Below are 19,195 nucleotides of genomic sequence, written 5' to 3'. Positions count from 1 at the left end.
ACCTGTCTTACTGTCTGTCCATCTGTTCTTCCATCTGTCTGTGCATCTGTCTTCTCTCCATTTGTCCATCTGTCTGTCCTTCTTTCCGGACATCTGCCTTTCTGTCTGTCTTTCTGTCCATCTGTCTGTCGTTCCAACTCTCTGCCTGTCTTTCTGTCCGTCCTTCTGTCCATCTGTCAGTCTTTCTATCTGTCCATCTGTCAGTCCATCTGTCTGTCTGTCCATTTGTACGTCTTTCTGTCCATCTGCCTCTCCGTCTGTCATTCTGTCCATCTGTCTTTGTCTGTCTGTCTCTTTCTGTCCATCTGTCTGTTTGTCCGTCTTTCTGTCCGTCCGTCTTTGCAGCCGTCTGTCTTGCCTGACCATTTCTCTGTCTTTGTGCCTGTCTGTCCATTTGTCTTTCTGTCCCTCAGTCTTTCTGTCCATTTGTTCATCTTTCTGTCTCTGTCCCTCTGTCTGTCCATGTATCTTTCTGTCTTTCCATCCGTCTGTGTTTCTTTCTGTCCATCTTTCTGTCCATCTGTCTTCCTGTCTGTCCATCTGTCTCTCCATTTGTCCACCTGTCTGTCTGTCTTTCCGGGCATCGGTCTTTCTGTCCATCTTTCTATCCATCTGTCTGTCTCTTTCCATCATTCTGTCTGTCTGCTTGTCCGTCTGCCTGCCTGTCTGCCTTTCTGACCATCTGTCTTTCTGTCCATTTGTCTTTCTGTCTGTCCATCTGTAGGTCTTTCTGTCTATCTGCCTCTCTCCGTCTGTCTTTCTGTCCGTCTGTCCATTTGTCTGTGCCTGTCTGTCTTTCTGTCCCTCTGTCTGTCCATTTGTTCATATTTCTGTCTGTCTGTCCCTGTGTTTGTCCCTCTGTCTGTCCGCCCATCTTTGCAGCCATCTGTCTGTCCATTTGTCTGTCTGTCAGTCTGTCTTTCTGTCCATTTGTTCATCTTTCTGTCTCTGTCCCTCTGTCTCTCCATCTGTCTGTCTTTCCATCCATCTGTCTGTCCGTGTTTCTTTCTGTCCATCTGTCTGTCTTCCTGTCTGTCCATCTGTTTTTCCATCTGTCTTTCTCTCCATTTGTCCAGCTGTCTGTCCGTCTTTCTGGACATCTTTCTGTCCATCTTTCTATCCACCTGTCTGTCTTTCTGTCTCTCTCTCTCTTTCCATCATTCCGTCTGTCCATCTGTCTTTCTATCCGTCTCTGCAGCCGTCTGTCTGTCTGTCCATTTGTCATTGTGTCCATCTGTCTTTCTGTCCATCTTTTTGTCTGTCCATCTCTCTGTTTTTCTATCTGTCCCTCTGTCTTTCCATCTGTCTCTCTGTCTTTCTGTCCATTTTGCCATCTTTCTGTCCATCTGTCTGTCCTTCCGTCTTTCCAACTCTTCCTGTCTTTCTGTCTAGCTGTCTTTCTGTCCGTCCTTCTGCCCATCTGTCTTTCTATCTGTCCATCAGTCCATTGGTCTGTCTGTCTTTCTGACTGTCTTTGTCCATCTGTAGGTCTTTCTGTCCATCTGCCTCTCCGTCTTTCTGTCCGTCTGTCTGTCCATTTGTCTGTGCCTGTCTGTCTGTCCATCTGTCCCTTCGTCTGTCTGTCCTTTTGTTCATCTTTCTGTCTCTGTCTGTCCCTCTGTCTTTCTGTCCATCTTTGCAGCCGTCTGTCTGTCCATTTCTTTGTGCCTGTCTGTCCATCTGTCTTTCTTTCTGTCCATCTGTCCGTCCGTCTTTCCAACTGTCTGCCTGTCTTTCTGTCCATTTCTCTTTCTGTCCATCTGTCTGTCCGTCTGTCTTTCCATCCATCTGTCTCTCTCTTTCCATCATTCCATCTGTCCATCTGCCTGTCCATCTGTCTTTCTGTCTGTCCATCTGTCACTGTGTCCATTTGTTCATCTTTCTGTCTCTGTCCCTCTCTGTCCCTTTGTGTCCATCAGTCTGTCTTTCCATCCATCTGTCTGTCCGTCTGTGTTTCTTTCTGTCCATCTTTCTGTCCGTCTGTCTTCCTGTCTGTCCATCTGTTTTTCCATCTGTCTGTCCATCTGTCTTCTCTCCATTTGTCCATCTGTCTGTCCGTCTTTCTGGACATCTGTCTTTCTGTCCATCTTTCTATCTGTCTGTCCATCCTTCCAACTCTCTGTGTTTCTGCCTGTCTTTCTGTCTGTCTGTCTGTCAGTCCATCTGTCTGTGTCCATTTGTCTGTGCCTGTCTGTCTGTCCATCTGTCTTTCTGTCTGTTCATCTGTTTTTCTGTTCGTCTGTCTGTCCATTTGTTCATCTTTGTCTCTGTCTGTCCCTCTGTCTGTCCATCTTTGCAGCCGTCTGTCTGTCCATTTGTCTGTCTTTCTGTCCATTTGTTCATCTTTCTGTCCATCTGTCTTTTTCTTTCTGTCCGTCTGTCCGTCTTTCTGTCTGTCCATCTTTGCAGCTGTCAGTCTGTCTGTCCATTTCTCTTTGTGCCTGTCTGTCCATCTGTCTGTCTGTCCATCTGTCTGTCTGTCCATCTTTCCAACTGTCTGCCTGTCTTTCTGTCCATTTGTCTTTCTGCCTGTCTTTCTGTCCATCTGTCTGTCCGTCTGTCTTTCCGTCCGTCTGTCTCTTTCTATCGTTCCATCTGTCCATCTGTCTGTCTGCCTGTCTTTCTGACCGTCTGTCTGTCTTTCTGTCCATCTATATGTCTGTCTGTCTTTCTGTCCATTTGTTCATCTTTCTGTCTGTCTGTTTTTGCAGCTGTCTTTCTGTCCATTTGTCTTTCTGTCCATTTTTCTGTCAGTCCATCTGTCCGTCCATCTTTCTGTCCCTCTTTCTTTCTGTCTGTCTTTCTGTCCATTTTGCCATCTTTCTATCCATCTGTCTGTCCATTTGTCTTTCTGTCCCTCTGTCTGTCTGCCTGTCTCTCTGACCCTCTGTCTTTCTGTCCATTTATCTTTCTGTCTGTCTTGTCTGTCTTTCTGTCTTCCTTTCTATCTGTCCATCTGTCACTCCATCTTTCTGTCCCTTTCTATCCATCTGTCTTTCTGTCCGGTTGTCTCTATCTGTCCATCTGTCTGTCCGTCCTTCCATCTGCCTGTCCATCTGTCCATCCATCTGTCCGTCTCTCTGTGTCTCTGTGTCTTTCCCTCCCTCCCTCCATGATCCCTGGGAGGGCAGAGGAAGGATCCCCAGGCCCCTCTTTACATGTCCCGGGCAAACAAGACCCAGGAAATGACTCAGCTGCTCATTACGTGTCGGCAAGAGCCTGAACTGCCTGAAAACACCATCAATTTGACAAAAAAACCCATCCCAAGCCCAATTACCTGAATTCTGACCAGTGTTTTGGTACCACGATGGCAAGAACCTCAGTACAGGAATTCCTGAGCTGATCACAACAAATCACGCAGCACGTGGCCCTGCCAGGGCTGGGCAGGTTCAGGCTGCTCCCCGGGGAGTTGCAGCCCCTTCGCTGGCCTGACGGGGAGGTGTGAAACACCCTGAAATTCCTAATGTTGACTTAAGACAGCGAAATTCTACCTTGTAGCCACAGTCATCACAAACAGTGCGGGGTCTGAACTGCAGCCTGAGCAAATACGAGGGGCTGGAGCCTCTGGAACGGCGGGAGGGGGAGCAGGGCCGGGCCCCACAAGCCGCTGCCATTCACAGCACCACAAGCCACCGGTTGGTAAAAGCAACTTTTATTAGTGTCCTGCAGCAAAATACATTAGTAATTGGTAACCAGGCATTCCAATTCCCACAGCAGTAGTTGGTAACCAGGCGTTCCCGCCCGGTGTCACACACGCGTCATCAACCGCCTCCGCGCTTGGACCTTTCGCGCTCTGGGCTCTGCCCCGGCAGGGACAGGTGTGAAACCCCCTCTGAGGTGGCCTGTGGTGAAGGAACCCACGGGGTGCCCCATCCACTGGGTGGCCTGTCCCCTGGGAATGCATGGAAACCCACCCCCAGGAAAAGCACCACCACAAAACCCTGCATGGCTCCAAACACGTCCCCCTTCCCGCTGCCACCCCCAGCAGGGGTACATGACGTTTCCAGATGTTTCCCAGCTGTGGTCACTAGCCCCTGCTGGATTTTCATTCTCCTTTGAGAGTACAGAGCGGGTTCCCTCTCCACCCCAACACCAGGAATACACTAATTCATACAAGACCTTAATTAATTATTTTTTGAGTGAGAAGACCTCCTTTTTCCTCTCTCGAGCACAGTCTCGGAGCAGCATGATTCAACTGCCAGTGTGAACTGTTAGTGTTACTGTCAAATCCTCTTTGTTTATAGAATATTTTATTTAAAGCAAGATTATACAAAATTACTCTCTGCTAGAAGTTACACCCCTGGAATCTAAAAGCAATCTAACTTGGCACACGTCCACAGGCTGAGGCTACACTGGTAGGACTTAGATTTTTGAGTATCATCTCCCCACGTCATCTAAACCAAGTTATCAAAATTATATTAAGTAAATACATTTTGAGGAATAGTAAACTTTTGAAAAAATCCTTAGAATATTCAAAGTAGAGTTCTGGAAGTAGCAGTAGTGGGCTAGAGAAAAAAAAAACAAACATAACCACCAAGACACACACCTCTCTTTAAATACTCTCCATGGCCTTGAACTCGCTGAGGGCCTGCACTGGGTTCACGTGCTTCTTCTGGGATGCTCTCTTGATTTTCGTTTGGGTTTCGTCTTGTTTCTCCCTCTTGACCAGAGGTTTCTTCTCTGGAGCCTTCATCTTCCAGGAGACGGCGGGCAAGTTGAGGGAGGCCATGCCCTGGGACTTCTGGTACTTGGTGGATGCCACGTAGGAGGCCTTCACGGTTTGCACCACCGCGTTCATCAGGTTCTTGGCTGCTTGGATGAGGGACATGGCACTGTCCACCTGCCAAACCAGGACACGTGTTACAGGCTGTAAAACCCACACACTGTTCCAGGAGACATGAGATCCCTGGGGTGTAAAAACACTCAAAACCTGTTTTTTCTGGGTTTTCTTTCGGGATCTGAGGTTCCAAAAAGGCAATATTTCTCCTTGGACACTAAAATCCTGACTCGTGCCACCAAAAAAACCCCCAACAAACCACTGTTTGCCCACAGTCTGTGCCTGTTCCTTATTAATGACAATCTGAAGTATTTGTATGCTGCTGTTTGCTTTTGTGACTAAGCTTTAACAGTAGCTTATCCTCTAATGAAATATCCTAAAGCTGTAATAATATCTTAATCACTGATAATAAATATTTAAACCAGTTTAGAATATTAAGTTGCATTGGAAAGGAAGGAGCACAACTGCATCTGCAGCCAGGCCTGAGCCCTTCCCCAGGTGGTTCCTGATTTACAAGAGCATTATAATGAGAAAAAGAAATGCATTTAGCATGTGGCAGAGATGAAGAGGCACAGATGGGGCAGGGTGGAAGAAAAGAGGGGGGGACCCCTAAGGTGGCCTTAGCTGGGACCCCAGTTCTCTGGGTTCCAGTGCCCTGCTCTAGGTGGGACCCTGGCTTGTGGGTCTGGGCAGGATTTCTGCATCTCTGCCAAGATCAGCTGCCTCCTCACACTTAAATCCCAGAGTTGTGGACATCTAAGGAAGGTTTTTGGGAAAAACCTTGAAGCCACTGTTTATCTAGCAGCACAAGAAGAGGAGCAGGAGGCTGGTTGCTCTCATGGTGCTGGTGGCTTCCTCTCCATCACGCTGGGATTTCAGCACCACATGGCAGGTTGGATCTGCCCCCCCAGCAAACCAGTGTCATCTGCTTTCCCCACCCCAGTCATCACACTGGAAAACACTTTCTTTGCATGTCACTGTTTCCATGAATCTTCACAGCAGGAAGAATCACGTGAAATGCAATGAAAGCAAGGAAGCACTTTTCCAAATGAGCTGTCAGATTGCTTAGGGTGCAAGCTCTTACTGCCTCCCTTATAGCTCTGCTGTCACAAAACTCCTGCACCACATAGATGGGGGAGGATGTTAAAGACAGTTTTAGGTAAAGTCCCTGGACTGGCAGAGGTCTTCATCTGATAATCTGGTAGCAGCTGAACACCAGTACTGGCAGCATTCAGCCCCAGTGGACAGACCCGTGGAGAACAGCTAAAAGCAGGAGATTAGGACCACAGATGCCAGCCTGTTCATGTAACTGATTTCTGGCAGCAGGGTATGTAAATTCTGAAGACACAATAACTGCAGTAAAACCCCAGAGTATGTATCATTGCACACTGACACCTCTACTCCTCTGACAGCACGATGCCTCCAGCCTGCCAGCTACCAGGACATCAGGGACAGCAGGGACACAGCAACATGTCCATCTCATCCCTGGGCTCTGCTGGGCTGGACACAGGAGCCCGTGGGGCTGGGAAGAGCAGGAGGGGCAGCAGAGGAGCCCATCTCCCTGCCGAGGGGCTGAGCAAGTGTGGGCCATCACCACCACCACTGCAGACCTCCCTGTGCTGCTGCTGGCCCAAAGCACCCCCTCTCCAATTCCAGCTTGTCTCGGGGTGGAGGAAGATGTGCTGATACATCTAAGCATTTGAAAGATCTAAATGGCAGAAGGTGGTAAGGTTTTTTGCCATTCGCTTTTAAGGATTGAGATGGCAATGCTGGACTATCAGCCATTTCTGTCCCTTCAAACCTTCTACCTCACTCATGACTTGGATGGGTAAAAGCACCAGTGATCAAACGTGCCTGTCTAGGGCCAGGAAGATGCCAGAAGGAAGTCAGAATTTAGCTCTACTTCCCTACCCTCAAATAACGTGTCACATGGATTCCTCCTAGGAGGAAGCATTTCATGAGCCACAGGGAAAAAATTATTTGCTAAGTAACTTCTGGCCTAGGGAGCAGGCTGGCCTGGGGCAGCTTTCAGCTGTCATAAACCAGAGCAGCCAGTGAAAGTCCCTGCAATCTTCAGGGCACAGCTATTCTGAAACATGAACAGCTCTGGAGGCACTGCAGGAACCCCACACGTTCCAAGGCTGTGCCGAGATGTGGGGTAGGTTTAGTTGTGCTGTTTCAAGTGATTTATCCTCACTAGGAGGGAAAAGCAGCCTGGCAAAACAGTAGGTTACACAGAGGTGAAGTGAGTCCATCTACAAACACGGCTGAGTAAGGCCAAGTGACGTCTCTTTTGCTCCCTTTCAAACAACAGACATTTCCTCCAAGAGCAGCAAGGCTGCAAGGCAGTAGGACAACCTTTGCATGCATCAAAACTTACACTGGATGCTCCAAAACCTCCTGTCTCTATTCTGCAATGTTCAGCATAAAAAGCTTACCTTGGAATAATTGTTACCCCTGAGGAGAAAACCAGCCCGGACCGGACACGTCAGAGCTCGTACGTACCCCAGACACAACCAGCTCCCCCCCGAGGTTCTGCACTTCAGCCTTCACTTTGCTGCAGATGTTCAGCTGGTGGCAGTAGAGGGCGATGCGCTGCAGGTAGGCCAGGAGGTCCTGCTTGCACGCGGAGTCCGGGCACTGGGGAAAACAAAGGAGAAGTTTGACTTGGCAGTCACCAGAACTGGGACGGAAACGGTTTAGGGGGGAAAAAGCAGGTGACTCCGCTCTGTAACAGCGAGTGTGCTCCAGAGATCCTCCCCCTTCCTGGGGAGCTTTGGTTTCCCAAAGACAACTGGGCAGTACACGGGCATCACTGAAGACATAAAAGGCCAGAAGCAATAGACATGGGCTATCAGAACACGGGGGAAATATGGCTGGGATCCCTTCAGCTGCACAGCTGCCCTGGAGCTCCTGGCCAGGAGGAGGAGCAGGGGAGGAAGAAGGCTACCCAACCTTTCCAGAGCAGGTTTCTTGCCTACACAAGGTCCTTCCTGCATGCTGTACAGGACAAAGCAGCAAGGATTTGATCTCAAGTTGCAACTAGCTGATGTTACAAAATCCAGCCTCAGTTCCCCATCTCTGGCATTTTCAGGGAGGAATTGATAAACCCGACAGCTACTCAATTATATCCAGCAAAACAGATGTTTTCCTGACTTCTGCTCCCGTTCCTTAGCAGTGCAAAAACGAGATTCCTCACCAGGCAGGAAAGAAAATGTTTGAAGTGCTTGCTGGAGCACTCACCTGAAAGATAAAAGTAACTTTTTCAGCTTTGCAACTGAAAGACCAGGCAGGTCCCTGAGCCTGCGGGGCGGTTCAGAAAGCGGCTTCCTCGGGCCTTCCCTTGCCTGGCAGAGCTGAGTGAGGAGATGATTAATGAACCAGCCCCACGCTGGATTTCAAAACAGGAGGAGCCTGCTGAGGGGCAGCCACAGTCCAGAACTGGAGCTGCAGTGTAAGACAAAAGACTATGGGAGGCCTTTCACCACTGACGCCAGCCCTGCAGTGTCTTCAGAAGGGCAGGGAGCACGGCAGCCAGCGCGGCCTGGCTCACATCTCCTGGCCAGCTCTGGCTGGCACACACTCAGCTCCACAAACCCTCTGCCACCAGCCTCTTGTGAGGAAGACAGCCAGGGGCATGTGTGCCCCACACAGGCAGGGCACTGAGGGCCCCACCAAACATAGCATCATAGAATGTCTTGGGTTGGAAGGGACCTCTAAAGATCATCCAGTCCAAACCCACTACAGCAAGCAGGGACATCTCACACTAGAACAGATTGCTCAGAGCCCCATAAGCCTGACCTGGAACGTCTCCAGGGTTGGGGCCTCCACCACCTCTCCAGGTAACCTGTTCCATCTACCACCCTCAGATTAAAGAACTTTATCCTAATGTCCAACCTAAATCCACCCTTTCTAGCTTAAAACTATCACCCCTTGTCCTACCGTTATGTGCCCTTGTGAACAGTCACAACCCCCTCCCTGGCCCCTCAGCTTAGCTGACCCTGTGGTCACCCCCCAGGCAGTGTGTCACCTGCAGGTCTGCCTGACCAGCCAGGCACTGGCTGCCTCCAGACTAGCCCCCAACACTCCCCAGAAACCACAAGCAGCCACTGTGATTTACCCGTGTTAGATGTGACAAGGAGAGAAGAGTCTCACTCTCAGCAGCATTTGCTTCTCCCCACCCACACCTGCCCACTTTTCCCACCAACCAGACCCTGCTGGGATTCAGGGAGCTTGCACAGTCTGTGAGAGCTCTTCTCCACACACCTGTTAGCAGCAAAATCCCACCTCATCTTCTGCCCTTATCCTGGACAACAGGCCATCAAATGAAGATTCATAATGGACACAGTATGCTTGGAAGAACAACCTTTCAAATGTGGCACCAATTTACTACCTAAAGCTGCACTGAAGCTCAGGTTGATTGCTCACAGCCACACTGCCTCTCCTCTCCTTTTAGAGCAAGGCAAAAATCCCCTCGTGAGTGTCAGCACTGGGGTCTGAGCCCTAATTCCCACTGCAGACCGTCTCTCCTTAGCTGCAAGACAGAAGCAGGAACCAAAGCTTTCCTGTACATAAAAGGCACAAAAGGAGACTGCACCAGAACAGATAATGGTGTTGCACAAGCAGGGGTGTGGAAACAGGGGGTCACATCCACGTGGAATGTTTGCTCCCCACAACAGGCACTGATCTGCCAGAACAGAGGTGTGACTCTGAAGGGAAGGTGAGTGAGGCTAATAAATACACTTGTTTTTTCTGCTGTGGGTTGAGGCAAGACACAGACAGACACAATGTGCCACAAGGGCTGAGGCAGCACACACAGACAGACACACACAGACAGACACACACACACAATGTGCCACAAGGGCTGAGGCAGCACACACACACACACAGAGACAGTCACACAGACAGACAGTCACACAGACAGACAGTCACACAGACAGACACACACACACAATGTGCCACAAGGGCTGAGGCAGCACACACACACACACAGAGACAGACACACAGTCACACAGACAGACAGTCACACAGACAGACAGTCACACAGACAGACAGTCACAGACAGTCACACACACAGACAGACACACACAGACAGACACACACAGACAGTCACACACAGACACACACACAGACAGTCACACACACAGACAGACAGACACAATGTGCCACAAGGGCTGAGGCAGCACACACACACACAGTCACACAGACAGTCACACACAGACAGTCACACAGGCAGGCACACACACACAGAGACACACACACAGAGATACACACACAGAGATACACACACACAGACACACACACAGACACACAGACACACACACTCTGTGCCACAAGGGGATTCCTGGCAAGCTGGGACGAGCACATGGGGCTGTGGAACCCAGGCTGTGGAGATCTAGATGGCTTTACGGTCATCTGATCTGGTGTGTCTGTAACCCAACAGAAATCACCTTCTCAGTCCTGAGGAAGGCAATGGAACACCCAAAGTACCTGCACGTTGCTTCCATCACTGAAGTGGAAACCGTGAATACCAAAGCAGCAAAGCTTGCAGGTTCATTTTTTAAGCTAATCAATATTAGTCAGCAGTACAAGATGTTTTAGAGAAAAGTCCACAAATAGCATCGGCCAAAGAGCTAATGACAAGCTTAAATTACCGTTTTGGAAAACACTCTCCATCTCCCAAGCAGCTCATCTGACAAAGCAACGAGCAGCAGATTGAATTGAATGTTGACAAATGCACAGCACGGCCCGTCAGAAGGTCTGCTGAACAGCCCAGGTGCTTTATGGGGTCTGAGTTCATGGAGAACATTTCAGGAGAGACATTCTCAAGGAAAGAGGCTGCTGGATGTTTAGCAACGGGTGAAGGAGGCAGCAAAACATCAGTGGGGGAAGCAGCGGAACAGGAAATATTTGGTTGTATATGGCAGTATGACAGGAGTTGGAAAACCACATCCCATAGGGTGAACCCTATTTCTACGAGCAGATCAGAGGATTCAGTTCAAAGACATATGATGTTAGAAAAGATGTAACACAAGAGATAAAAGAACATCAAGAAAAGGCACTGCAGATGTCTTCTACACAGGAACACTCAGATAAAAACGAAGAAACCCAAAAGGCAACAATTCCAACACTGATTAAGAGAGATTACATCACTGTATCAACCTGCAGCAGCCATAGACACAAAAGCAACCCATCTGCAGAGCCAGCTTGGGAGGATTCCCACAACAGGGTCACAGCAGATAGCTGCACTGTAGATTGAAACAGACGTGTGTTGGGGGACATCCCCGCCTCCCCAAGCCCCCCAGATGAGATGCTCAGTGGAGCTTGTAGGCAAAAGCTAAGCTGGCTGCTCTACACCAAGCCCAGGATCCGTCCCAGACAGAGCAACCCCACATGCACATTCACCTCCTCAGCCCCAGCAGAGCCTGCAGAGGCACAATCACCTTTTTCTCCCTTTTTGCAAAGAAAAAGGGCAGGGAAAGACAGAAGAGCCCTCCTGCAGTATGTGCTGATTAAGACAAGCACACAACCCCCATCCCCACGTGCCTGGTAGGTGTAAGCAAGCAACCAGAGAGACTTTTCTTCCTCCCACTCCACCTCCAGTGTCAGGGGTGAGTGCTGCTGTAAGTCAGTCACCTCAGCCCCATGGAACAGCTGGGCTCAGCACTGCTTGGTTACAGAAGCTGGAAGCTGACATTTAGGGGAAGCAGCTACTGTGGCAGGACAGGTACGTGGCATTGTGTGCCAGCAGCCATCACCCAGGACAGCTGTCACCCAGGACAGCTGTCACCCAGGACAGCCATCAGCCTCTGCTTGGAGCACATCCCTGGACCAACCTCTACAGCACATTGACAGCAGGAGCCTGCTGGAGCATTTTCCTAGGAAGCAGAGCAATCCCAACTCTTCCCTCCAGCTCCTTTCCATTTAATGATCAGATACTGATACAACCTCCCACCACTATCAAAGAGAATAAACAACCAAATTTTTCTTTTGCTTTGTAAGTATCTCAACATTGAAAAAAAATAGTAATACAGAGAATCACTGTCTTGCTGCAAATAATTTCCATTTGTGTTGTAACTTCTTCACATCCCCACTCCCAAGCAGGCTGCTGTTCTGAGTGAAAGATGGAACACCTCTGGGAAAATCCACTGGCTGATGGCTAGACACTTTCCAACAGAGGTGAAATACCTTGGATTATAGCTTTTATGGTTTCAAAGGAAATGTGCTGTAAAACTGCCTGACAGCAGGAGTTAGGAGATCCTGACACACTAACACGAGAGGTCATGATTCACCTGGCGTCACATGGTGAAGAGGACATAAAACCCCATCCATTTGTTAGGCACAGGAAGGCATTAGTGCTCTGCCAAATGGGTTGTGTTGCACGTCCTTTGTAACTGTCAGATAGTTCCATATTGACAGATCACTACAAGTGCCTAAAGAGTATGTAAGCACATCTAATGAAATATGCAAGCTGAAAGTATTAGCAGAGTACAGCGTTGGGGGAAAAAAAAAAGCTATATTCTTGTCAAAATGACTAACTGTACAGTCCTGCTCTTATTTATCTTCAAACATGTGCTTCATATTTTACATTTTCAAGGACCTTACTTCTACTAAAAGGAGCCATTTAGTTTTCTTCTGTATTTTGAAACGACTCAAGAGCAGAAAACCACACACCAAGTTCGCATAAAACATGTGAATTAAAAACCAAAAAAGATTCTAAACCTTCAGGCCAAGATCCCCTGAGATCCAGAACACAAATTGCTCCTTGCTTCATCTACCTAAGGCAGCAGTGCACCTGATTCTTCCAGCAACATGGTTGTCAAAACACCAGAGCAAGGAGACCCATTTCAAAAAACACTTTTCAGCTTTCTCTCCCCGTCGAACATTTCTTGCTGCATCATTAATAAAACAGGGTGGAGACAACACCCTCTGCATGCAACATTTACAGAGAAATCTACACTACAAAGATGTACTTTCAGAAGTGACAGGGTTTTGTTTAAACCCTTGTGCTGTGAATTTACAGTCAGAGAAGGACTGAAAAGAAAGCAACAGCTGTACAGAATGAAGTTTCATCCATGAGCTCAGACTTAACCTACCTGCATTTCAGGGTCTTTCTTGACAGCAGAACATTATTACTAATGCTGAGGTTTCTCTGCAGTGTGGGTGTGGACCAAGGCTGAAGGAGCTTTGTTTGGCCCAACCCAGTTTCTGGAGTGGCTGAGGACAGGCAGATGCATTGCATAAACCCCCAAGCTGGCCCATACTCCTTCAGTCCTCTAGAATTCTATTAAACTACCTGTGTACATGGAGCACAACACCACCCACCACAGCCTGGGACAGCACAGAAAATGCTTGGGTCACTAAGTGTCTTGCTCCATCAACTGACTAGACCATGAAAAAAAATACTGGAGAGTTCTGACAATCTCACCCTTCAGTCTATGGGGCTTCTGAAAATAGCTAATATTAAGAAGCTGTCTCAAAAATAATATGAAAAGTTGTGCAAGAGGCCACACGCAGTAATTACGGTGTTGCCCACACAGGCTCCTCATTGCTTTGGCAAGTACTGGGCATGTTCTGAGGAAGACAGAAGTGACACAAATCCAGTTTGAGTCCTGCTCAGTTAGAGAAACTGGTCTAGATCCTAGGTGACAGGGAGCAGTGCTGGCATACTGCTGCCTTCACATGGGAGGTGCTTGATTTAAGCCAAGGAGCAGCTGGTGTTACTGCTGGGCATGTTTAGCTGCTTACGCTTCTTAGGGTGGCAGGAGAATAGCTAGAAAGAAAAGGCTAGAATTTTCCAGCAGTAAATCTGGAAAATGAGTTTAAAAAAAGCCCCGAACCTGAAAACTAACCACAAGTGCTGGAAGCTTATGAAGATGAATTGTGACTTACATGGTCAGCAATAGTCCGTCCCAGCTTGTCCATCCTTGACCCAGCCTCTGCGATCTTCTTGGCTGCACTAATCACATCTGATGTATTTTTCAGTGGACCTTTACCTCTGCCAAACAGAACAGAGTTTACCTTTTAGCACCAGAAAACCAGCAGAGTGAACTATATATTGCTTCACTGATCCTGGCCTGTATAGTACTGGAAGAGATCCCTCATCCAACCTCCTTGGATAAGGTTGCACAGAAAGAGGCAGGTGTAACCATTGCAGCACCTTCAGTTCCAAGGCAGTTTCCCCCTTCCAGCCCCTCCCCGTATTTAAGTTAAATCTAGGAATAAAAACATCTTAAATTTTACAACAACCTCATGATGATAAGACAGAACATTTGAGAGGACAGATTTGCAATTTCCATGGAATGCAACGTCAAGTTTAAAAAAACTGTGTTGCATAAAATCTGGTAAATGAATTTCAAAAGGCATCAAACCCTCTTTCTTTTGCAAATAACTGTTCTAGGAACTATTTCTGCAGCACAGCAATATCAAGAAGCCCATAGAATTTAATGTTGAAAGGCACTGAGCAAATTTTTTATACATGCACACACATATAGATATATATTCCTTGGGACAAAAATCACCCTTAAGAAAGACAGGCAATAACTGCTGTGTATCTATAGATCAATTTAAACAGTTATTACCACCCAGTCACTGCATAGTAATGCATCTCCCAAGCTAATATGCAGGCTTTAATAGGGTAACATTTAAAGGAAATTAAAGGTAGTAAGACTCTTAAGAGTACTTGCAAAATATTTCATTGAAAGATCAGCATCCCAGCCACTTCTGAAAGAAGGTGTTGTGTGCACAAATTAAAAAGACTCACCTGGTGAAGTCTGTCATTTCCATCATAATCATACACATTTGTTTTGCCAGGACAATGATATCATTACCACTGTCATCCCATTTTGATACTTCAGCATCCAATTTACTCTTTTCTTCCTGGAAGCTTGCAACTTGCTCAGCAATCTTAGCTTTCTGCTCTTGAGGGAGCTGAGCCATGATAGCCTGAAAGAGAGAGTTTTCTCACATAGCTTTATGCCACCACTTGTAGGCTTTTTGGAATATTCCATTAATATCTAATTTAAGAAACGAAGATGGGGGGATAAAACAGAAATCCTCTACCTAGAGTTTTTACAGAACCATCTCCTTCCATTTTGAACCACATTCTCTGCTCTGCCTTAAAAAAAGTGCCCAGAAAGACAAGCTGGTGTCTGAAATATGGGCATTTGCATGATAAAATAAGAGAATCACAGAATGGTTTGGGTTGGAAGGGATCTTCAAGATCATCCAGACCCAACCCCCTGCATGGGCAGGGACACCTCCCACCAGCCCAGGTTGCTCCAAGCCCCATCCAACCTGCCCTTCAACACTGCCAGGGATGGGGCAGCCACAGCTTCCCTGGGCAACCTGGACCAGGGTCTTTAAAATTTAAATTTGTTAAAATTTTAAATTGTTCAGCACTGAACAAGTTTTCCAGATATCAACAACCATCAAAGGAAAAAAAACAAACATGCATGGAGAGAAGGGCTTTGCCTTTTCTACAGAATTTAAGAGTTTTAAAAGGATGTTCCACTTTGGTATCTTTCAGTGGTGCAACACACAGAAGAAATACTACAAGTCTCTTTCCTGCAAAAAGCTAGATGTAGAGTTTTGAATCATGCATACTGAGGAAAGAGTAAGTGACAATAAAGAGTGTGTGCTTACTCCTGAATAAAATCTATTAGCCTGGGTTTACAGCCTGTATGAGACTCAATGCCCTTGCCTTCATAAATACTAGGAGCATTCATGCCTCCAGGAGCTGGTGAAAAGTAGTCTACAGTTAAATAAAAAAGCCTCCTAAAAGGTAAATTAGAAATGTCTCAATTTAAATAAAAGGGTAGAGAGGGATACAGGAATAGAAAGTGCCTGTAGAAGGAAGGAGGGCGTAAAAAATACTCTCAGTTAGTATAATTCCAAAGCCAACATGGCAGAAGTTTGATAAATAAGACCCAGCTACTTCTTGCCTAGTTTCAGGCTAGAAGAGCCTCTTGCAACAAATCTTTTATGGCACTTGCCCAAGAGTGTAAATTGTTATTGATCCAGAAGGGGACACGTCAAATAAAAACAATAGGCAAGGCCTATTTTTCTTCAGTGTACCAATTTTAAGTTTTCACCTATTAATGATTATATATTGTCTATCAGTGCTTTCACTTTTAACAGTCATGGGAAATGCAATTGGTTTCAATTATTTTATTTTTGAGCTCAACATTGCCTTGATTAAAGGCTCAGAAGCCAAACACACACCAACAGGTACATAAGGAGACATTTTGTACCAAATGCCTGAGCTGCAGGATGATTTAATCCTTGCCCACAAACTTAGTCTTTGTGTGTTGAAAATAACATTAGTACAAGGTAATTATTTGCCCTTTATCTCCCTGCTCGCCTGCCTAACTAAATGTCTGTGTCTACAAAGTCTGGAATGTCAAAGTATGAAGGAGTTCATTAGTATTGAAAGGGCTTTGATCTTTCAGAGCATTGAAAAGAAACCACAGAGGTTTCTATCATCCATCAGACCAACCCAGGCTACATTTCACTCAACCTCCTTTTCAGAAGAAAACTGGAAACCAAGAACACCACTTTTCTGATCCAGCTGCCACCCCCAAAAATGCAACCTGACTTTTCAAAGCAAGTTGAACAGCTCCCTGAAGGTGGGTCATCTTTCTGTAATACTCAGATTCCCTCCTTACCCTTGCACTTTGTCCAGCAATGAGCTGATCATCTTCAGTCTGAATACTTGTTCTGCTTCGGACATCAAAGTCCTCAGTCTCAAAGTCAGAATCATCCAGCTCTTCAGGAGTCTGAGGAAAGAGTAATTCAGTCAAACAACAGATTTCATAGTTCTAAAAATCAACAAGAATATTGTTTTTCACGCAGAGAGAAGGGAAAGAAGTGAAGGTAAAAATTACTCAATGTTTTCAACAAAAAGGTAAATACAGGGACTGTATCCAGTGTGATTATGTATGTGATTATATATGCTTGGCTGCTCAAGTTAAAACACCACGGGGATCCCCAAAATTACACACCAGTACCTAAACATCTGCCATTGGTCAGGAGACCAATGCACTCAGGATGTGAAAGAGGGGAAAAAATAGTTAACAAAATGAACAGGATATCATTTGCAACTCAGTTAAATGTAAAAGCTTCACTTGAGGTTCTGGAGCTAAAATTACACACAGCTTAAAGGCCTGGTTCAAAACCACAGACGTCGTCTTTAGCACAATTGTGAATCAAAGCACTGACTAAATTAACAACAGATAAAATAGATCAAAATTTATTCTTAACCCCCAGGAAAAGCTGAAATTTTTTAGCAAGTAAGGAAGGGCCAGCTTTTGTGCTGTAGGCTAAACACATCTGACCCAGCTCCTGCTTGCCTAGGATTTATTTTTGCTACTGCCAGTCTGTAGCTGGCAAACTTGTTATAAAGCTTATCAAGTTTAAACAGTATGTTTGTCAAAATACTACATCTTTGCCTCGAGTGGCACTTCATGACAATTTTGCAGAGCTGAACTTCACTGATAAATTCAATAAATTGTGATTAACAGATAAGGAGCAAATAAAATCCCTGTTCTTACACACTGCCTTCCTCCGATTTGTATTTTACCAACTTGTTCTCCAATACAGACATTGTGTGATACAGTTAAAATGAAGATGGATATGCAAAACAGTTGCCAAAAAGCCAAGGTGAGTATGCTGACATCAAGACCTAGGGTATTTCAGCCACCATCTCCTCTCTGTGCCTTGACGGTCAGAGCGTATCCACAAAATCAATGTAAGGACATACACTAACAAGTAGCTCAGTGTATCAATATTTTAAGGATCAAAAAAATAAAGAAAACAGCTATGTTGCATCTTTAGAAATGGCTGCGCAAATCCACTTCTCTGCCCATCCATCCCAAAGCTCAAACAACCTGAGTCACACAAGGTGTAATTCTGCTTTTCAGTCTGTCATCCAGGGCAAAAACTCCTCTGGGGGAGCGGGGTGGGGAGATGCCTGAGGAGCAGGGAGGAAAGAGCTTTACTTCAATACAGATAGGGTGAGGTTTTAGTTTTGAAAATACAAAAACGAGTTGTCTGAGTGACTTTTTCCTTCTGGTTCCTGTAAAGAACAAGTGCCACCTGACCAAGTCTCAAGGGAATCAGCTCTTTTGCCCCAGCTGAGCTTAGCAGCATCCCTCTGGGAGAACAGTTACTGCCGTGGTCCAGTTGGAGTCAACATGCTGGAGAACTGGTGGCCTGGCACCTCCACTGGGATGACTCTCTTATCCTACACACATTCCATACCTTGCAGCCCTTTGGACAACCAATTCTAACCTTTCAATTTTTTTATAGGAGGCCCGTGTCAGCCGTGAGCTGCTGGAGCTGCAGCAGAGCTGTGGCACCCTGACCCCAGTGAGACAGTGCAAAGGGAACCCTCAGCATTCCTGGCACTGCCAGCTCAGCTAATTACTGCCAAAGTGGAGCTGGCAGTCATGCTTCCCTGCCCTGAATAACAAGGACTTTAGCAGGGGGTGAATCAAATTAGTTTGTCTGCATAGCAGGAAAGCACTGATATCTTCATCTACCATTGGCTGTCTATCAATCCTGAGCTTGGAAAAAGATGGTGGGGTGAGCACATATGTGCTTGTCAGCTTTCCTTCTGATTTTCCACTCGATTCTGTGCTTTAGGCAGCAGTCATAGAAGATACTATTGCAATGGTTACTATAATCACATATATTCTGGGGCTGTATGTCCTTAATTTACTTATCATCAAAATGCATCTGCCATGGTTACCATTCTGGAAGAAAAACTTTCTTTGCAAGGCATTTATTTGAGTCAGAGGGGTACAAGAAAAAAGGAAAGAAAGGAATAAAACCACTATGTGTGTTTTTGCTGTGACTGGCTCCTGCCCATTTTTACCACACTCAGACTCAAGAAATAAACCCATAGATCAGCCTGAACCAGAACTTTCTTTTCTGCCTTCCTTCAAGCAGATGCAGGAGCTCTCTTTGCCTTTCCTGCACACCTCCCAGACTAAAGAAGCCTGACCTACCAGGAATTAGAGCCTCCAAGTCCAAGGCCCTGCACCTGAACCATGCAAGCACTGGAGAGACAAAGCCCCTATGAACTGGTCCCTGTTTACTGAGGTTAGCCAATTAATGAATTACATGCTCTAGGGACTACAGACTGAACTAGTCTAAACCTTTTTTTTACTAACCAGCATTAATTCTCAAAATTTACTTAACAAAGAGCCATCAGGTTTTATTTCCAAGCTCTCAAACCATCAAAAAACATCTCTAGTTAAGAATCCACTTGCTGCTGTTAAATCAAAGGTCACTGGTTTTAGCACATTAATGAGCAAGGCACTAACATGATATTACAAAAGATGTGTGAAGGGTATTTAGCATCACAACTCTGGCTATCATTGATGCTCAGATCTGTTTAATGAATTTGAATAAAAA

General features: G+C 46.3%; 1 protein-coding gene across 2 annotated transcripts in view; it reads right to left on the bottom strand.

Moving 5' to 3' along the window:
* Nucleotides 1-3,636: 3,636 nt before the first annotated feature.
* The window catches only part of CTNNA1 (catenin alpha 1), a 119,736-nt gene continuing 104,177 nt past the window's right edge, over nt 3,637-19,195 (bottom strand). For both annotated transcript variants that reach the window (XM_051630778.1, XM_051630777.1), the window contains exons 14-18: nt 16,444-16,554; nt 14,541-14,722; nt 13,670-13,775; nt 7,283-7,417; nt 3,637-4,840 (exon numbers count right to left, since the gene is read on the bottom strand). In XM_051630778.1, coding sequence (XP_051486738.1) covers nt 4,553-4,840; nt 7,283-7,417; nt 13,670-13,775; nt 14,541-14,722; nt 16,444-16,554 — 822 coding nt within the window. In that variant the 3' untranslated portion in view covers nt 3,637-4,552. The remainder of the gene's footprint in view (nt 4,841-7,282; nt 7,418-13,669; nt 13,776-14,540; nt 14,723-16,443; nt 16,555-19,195) is intronic.

This window comes from Apus apus, chromosome 13 (genome assembly GCF_020740795.1).
Source record: "Apus apus isolate bApuApu2 chromosome 13, bApuApu2.pri.cur, whole genome shotgun sequence".
Classification (NCBI taxonomy): domain Eukaryota; kingdom Metazoa; phylum Chordata; class Aves; order Apodiformes; family Apodidae; genus Apus; species Apus apus.
The sequence above is the reverse complement of the archived record's forward strand: the minus strand, read 5'-3'. Positions and strand labels throughout refer to the sequence as shown.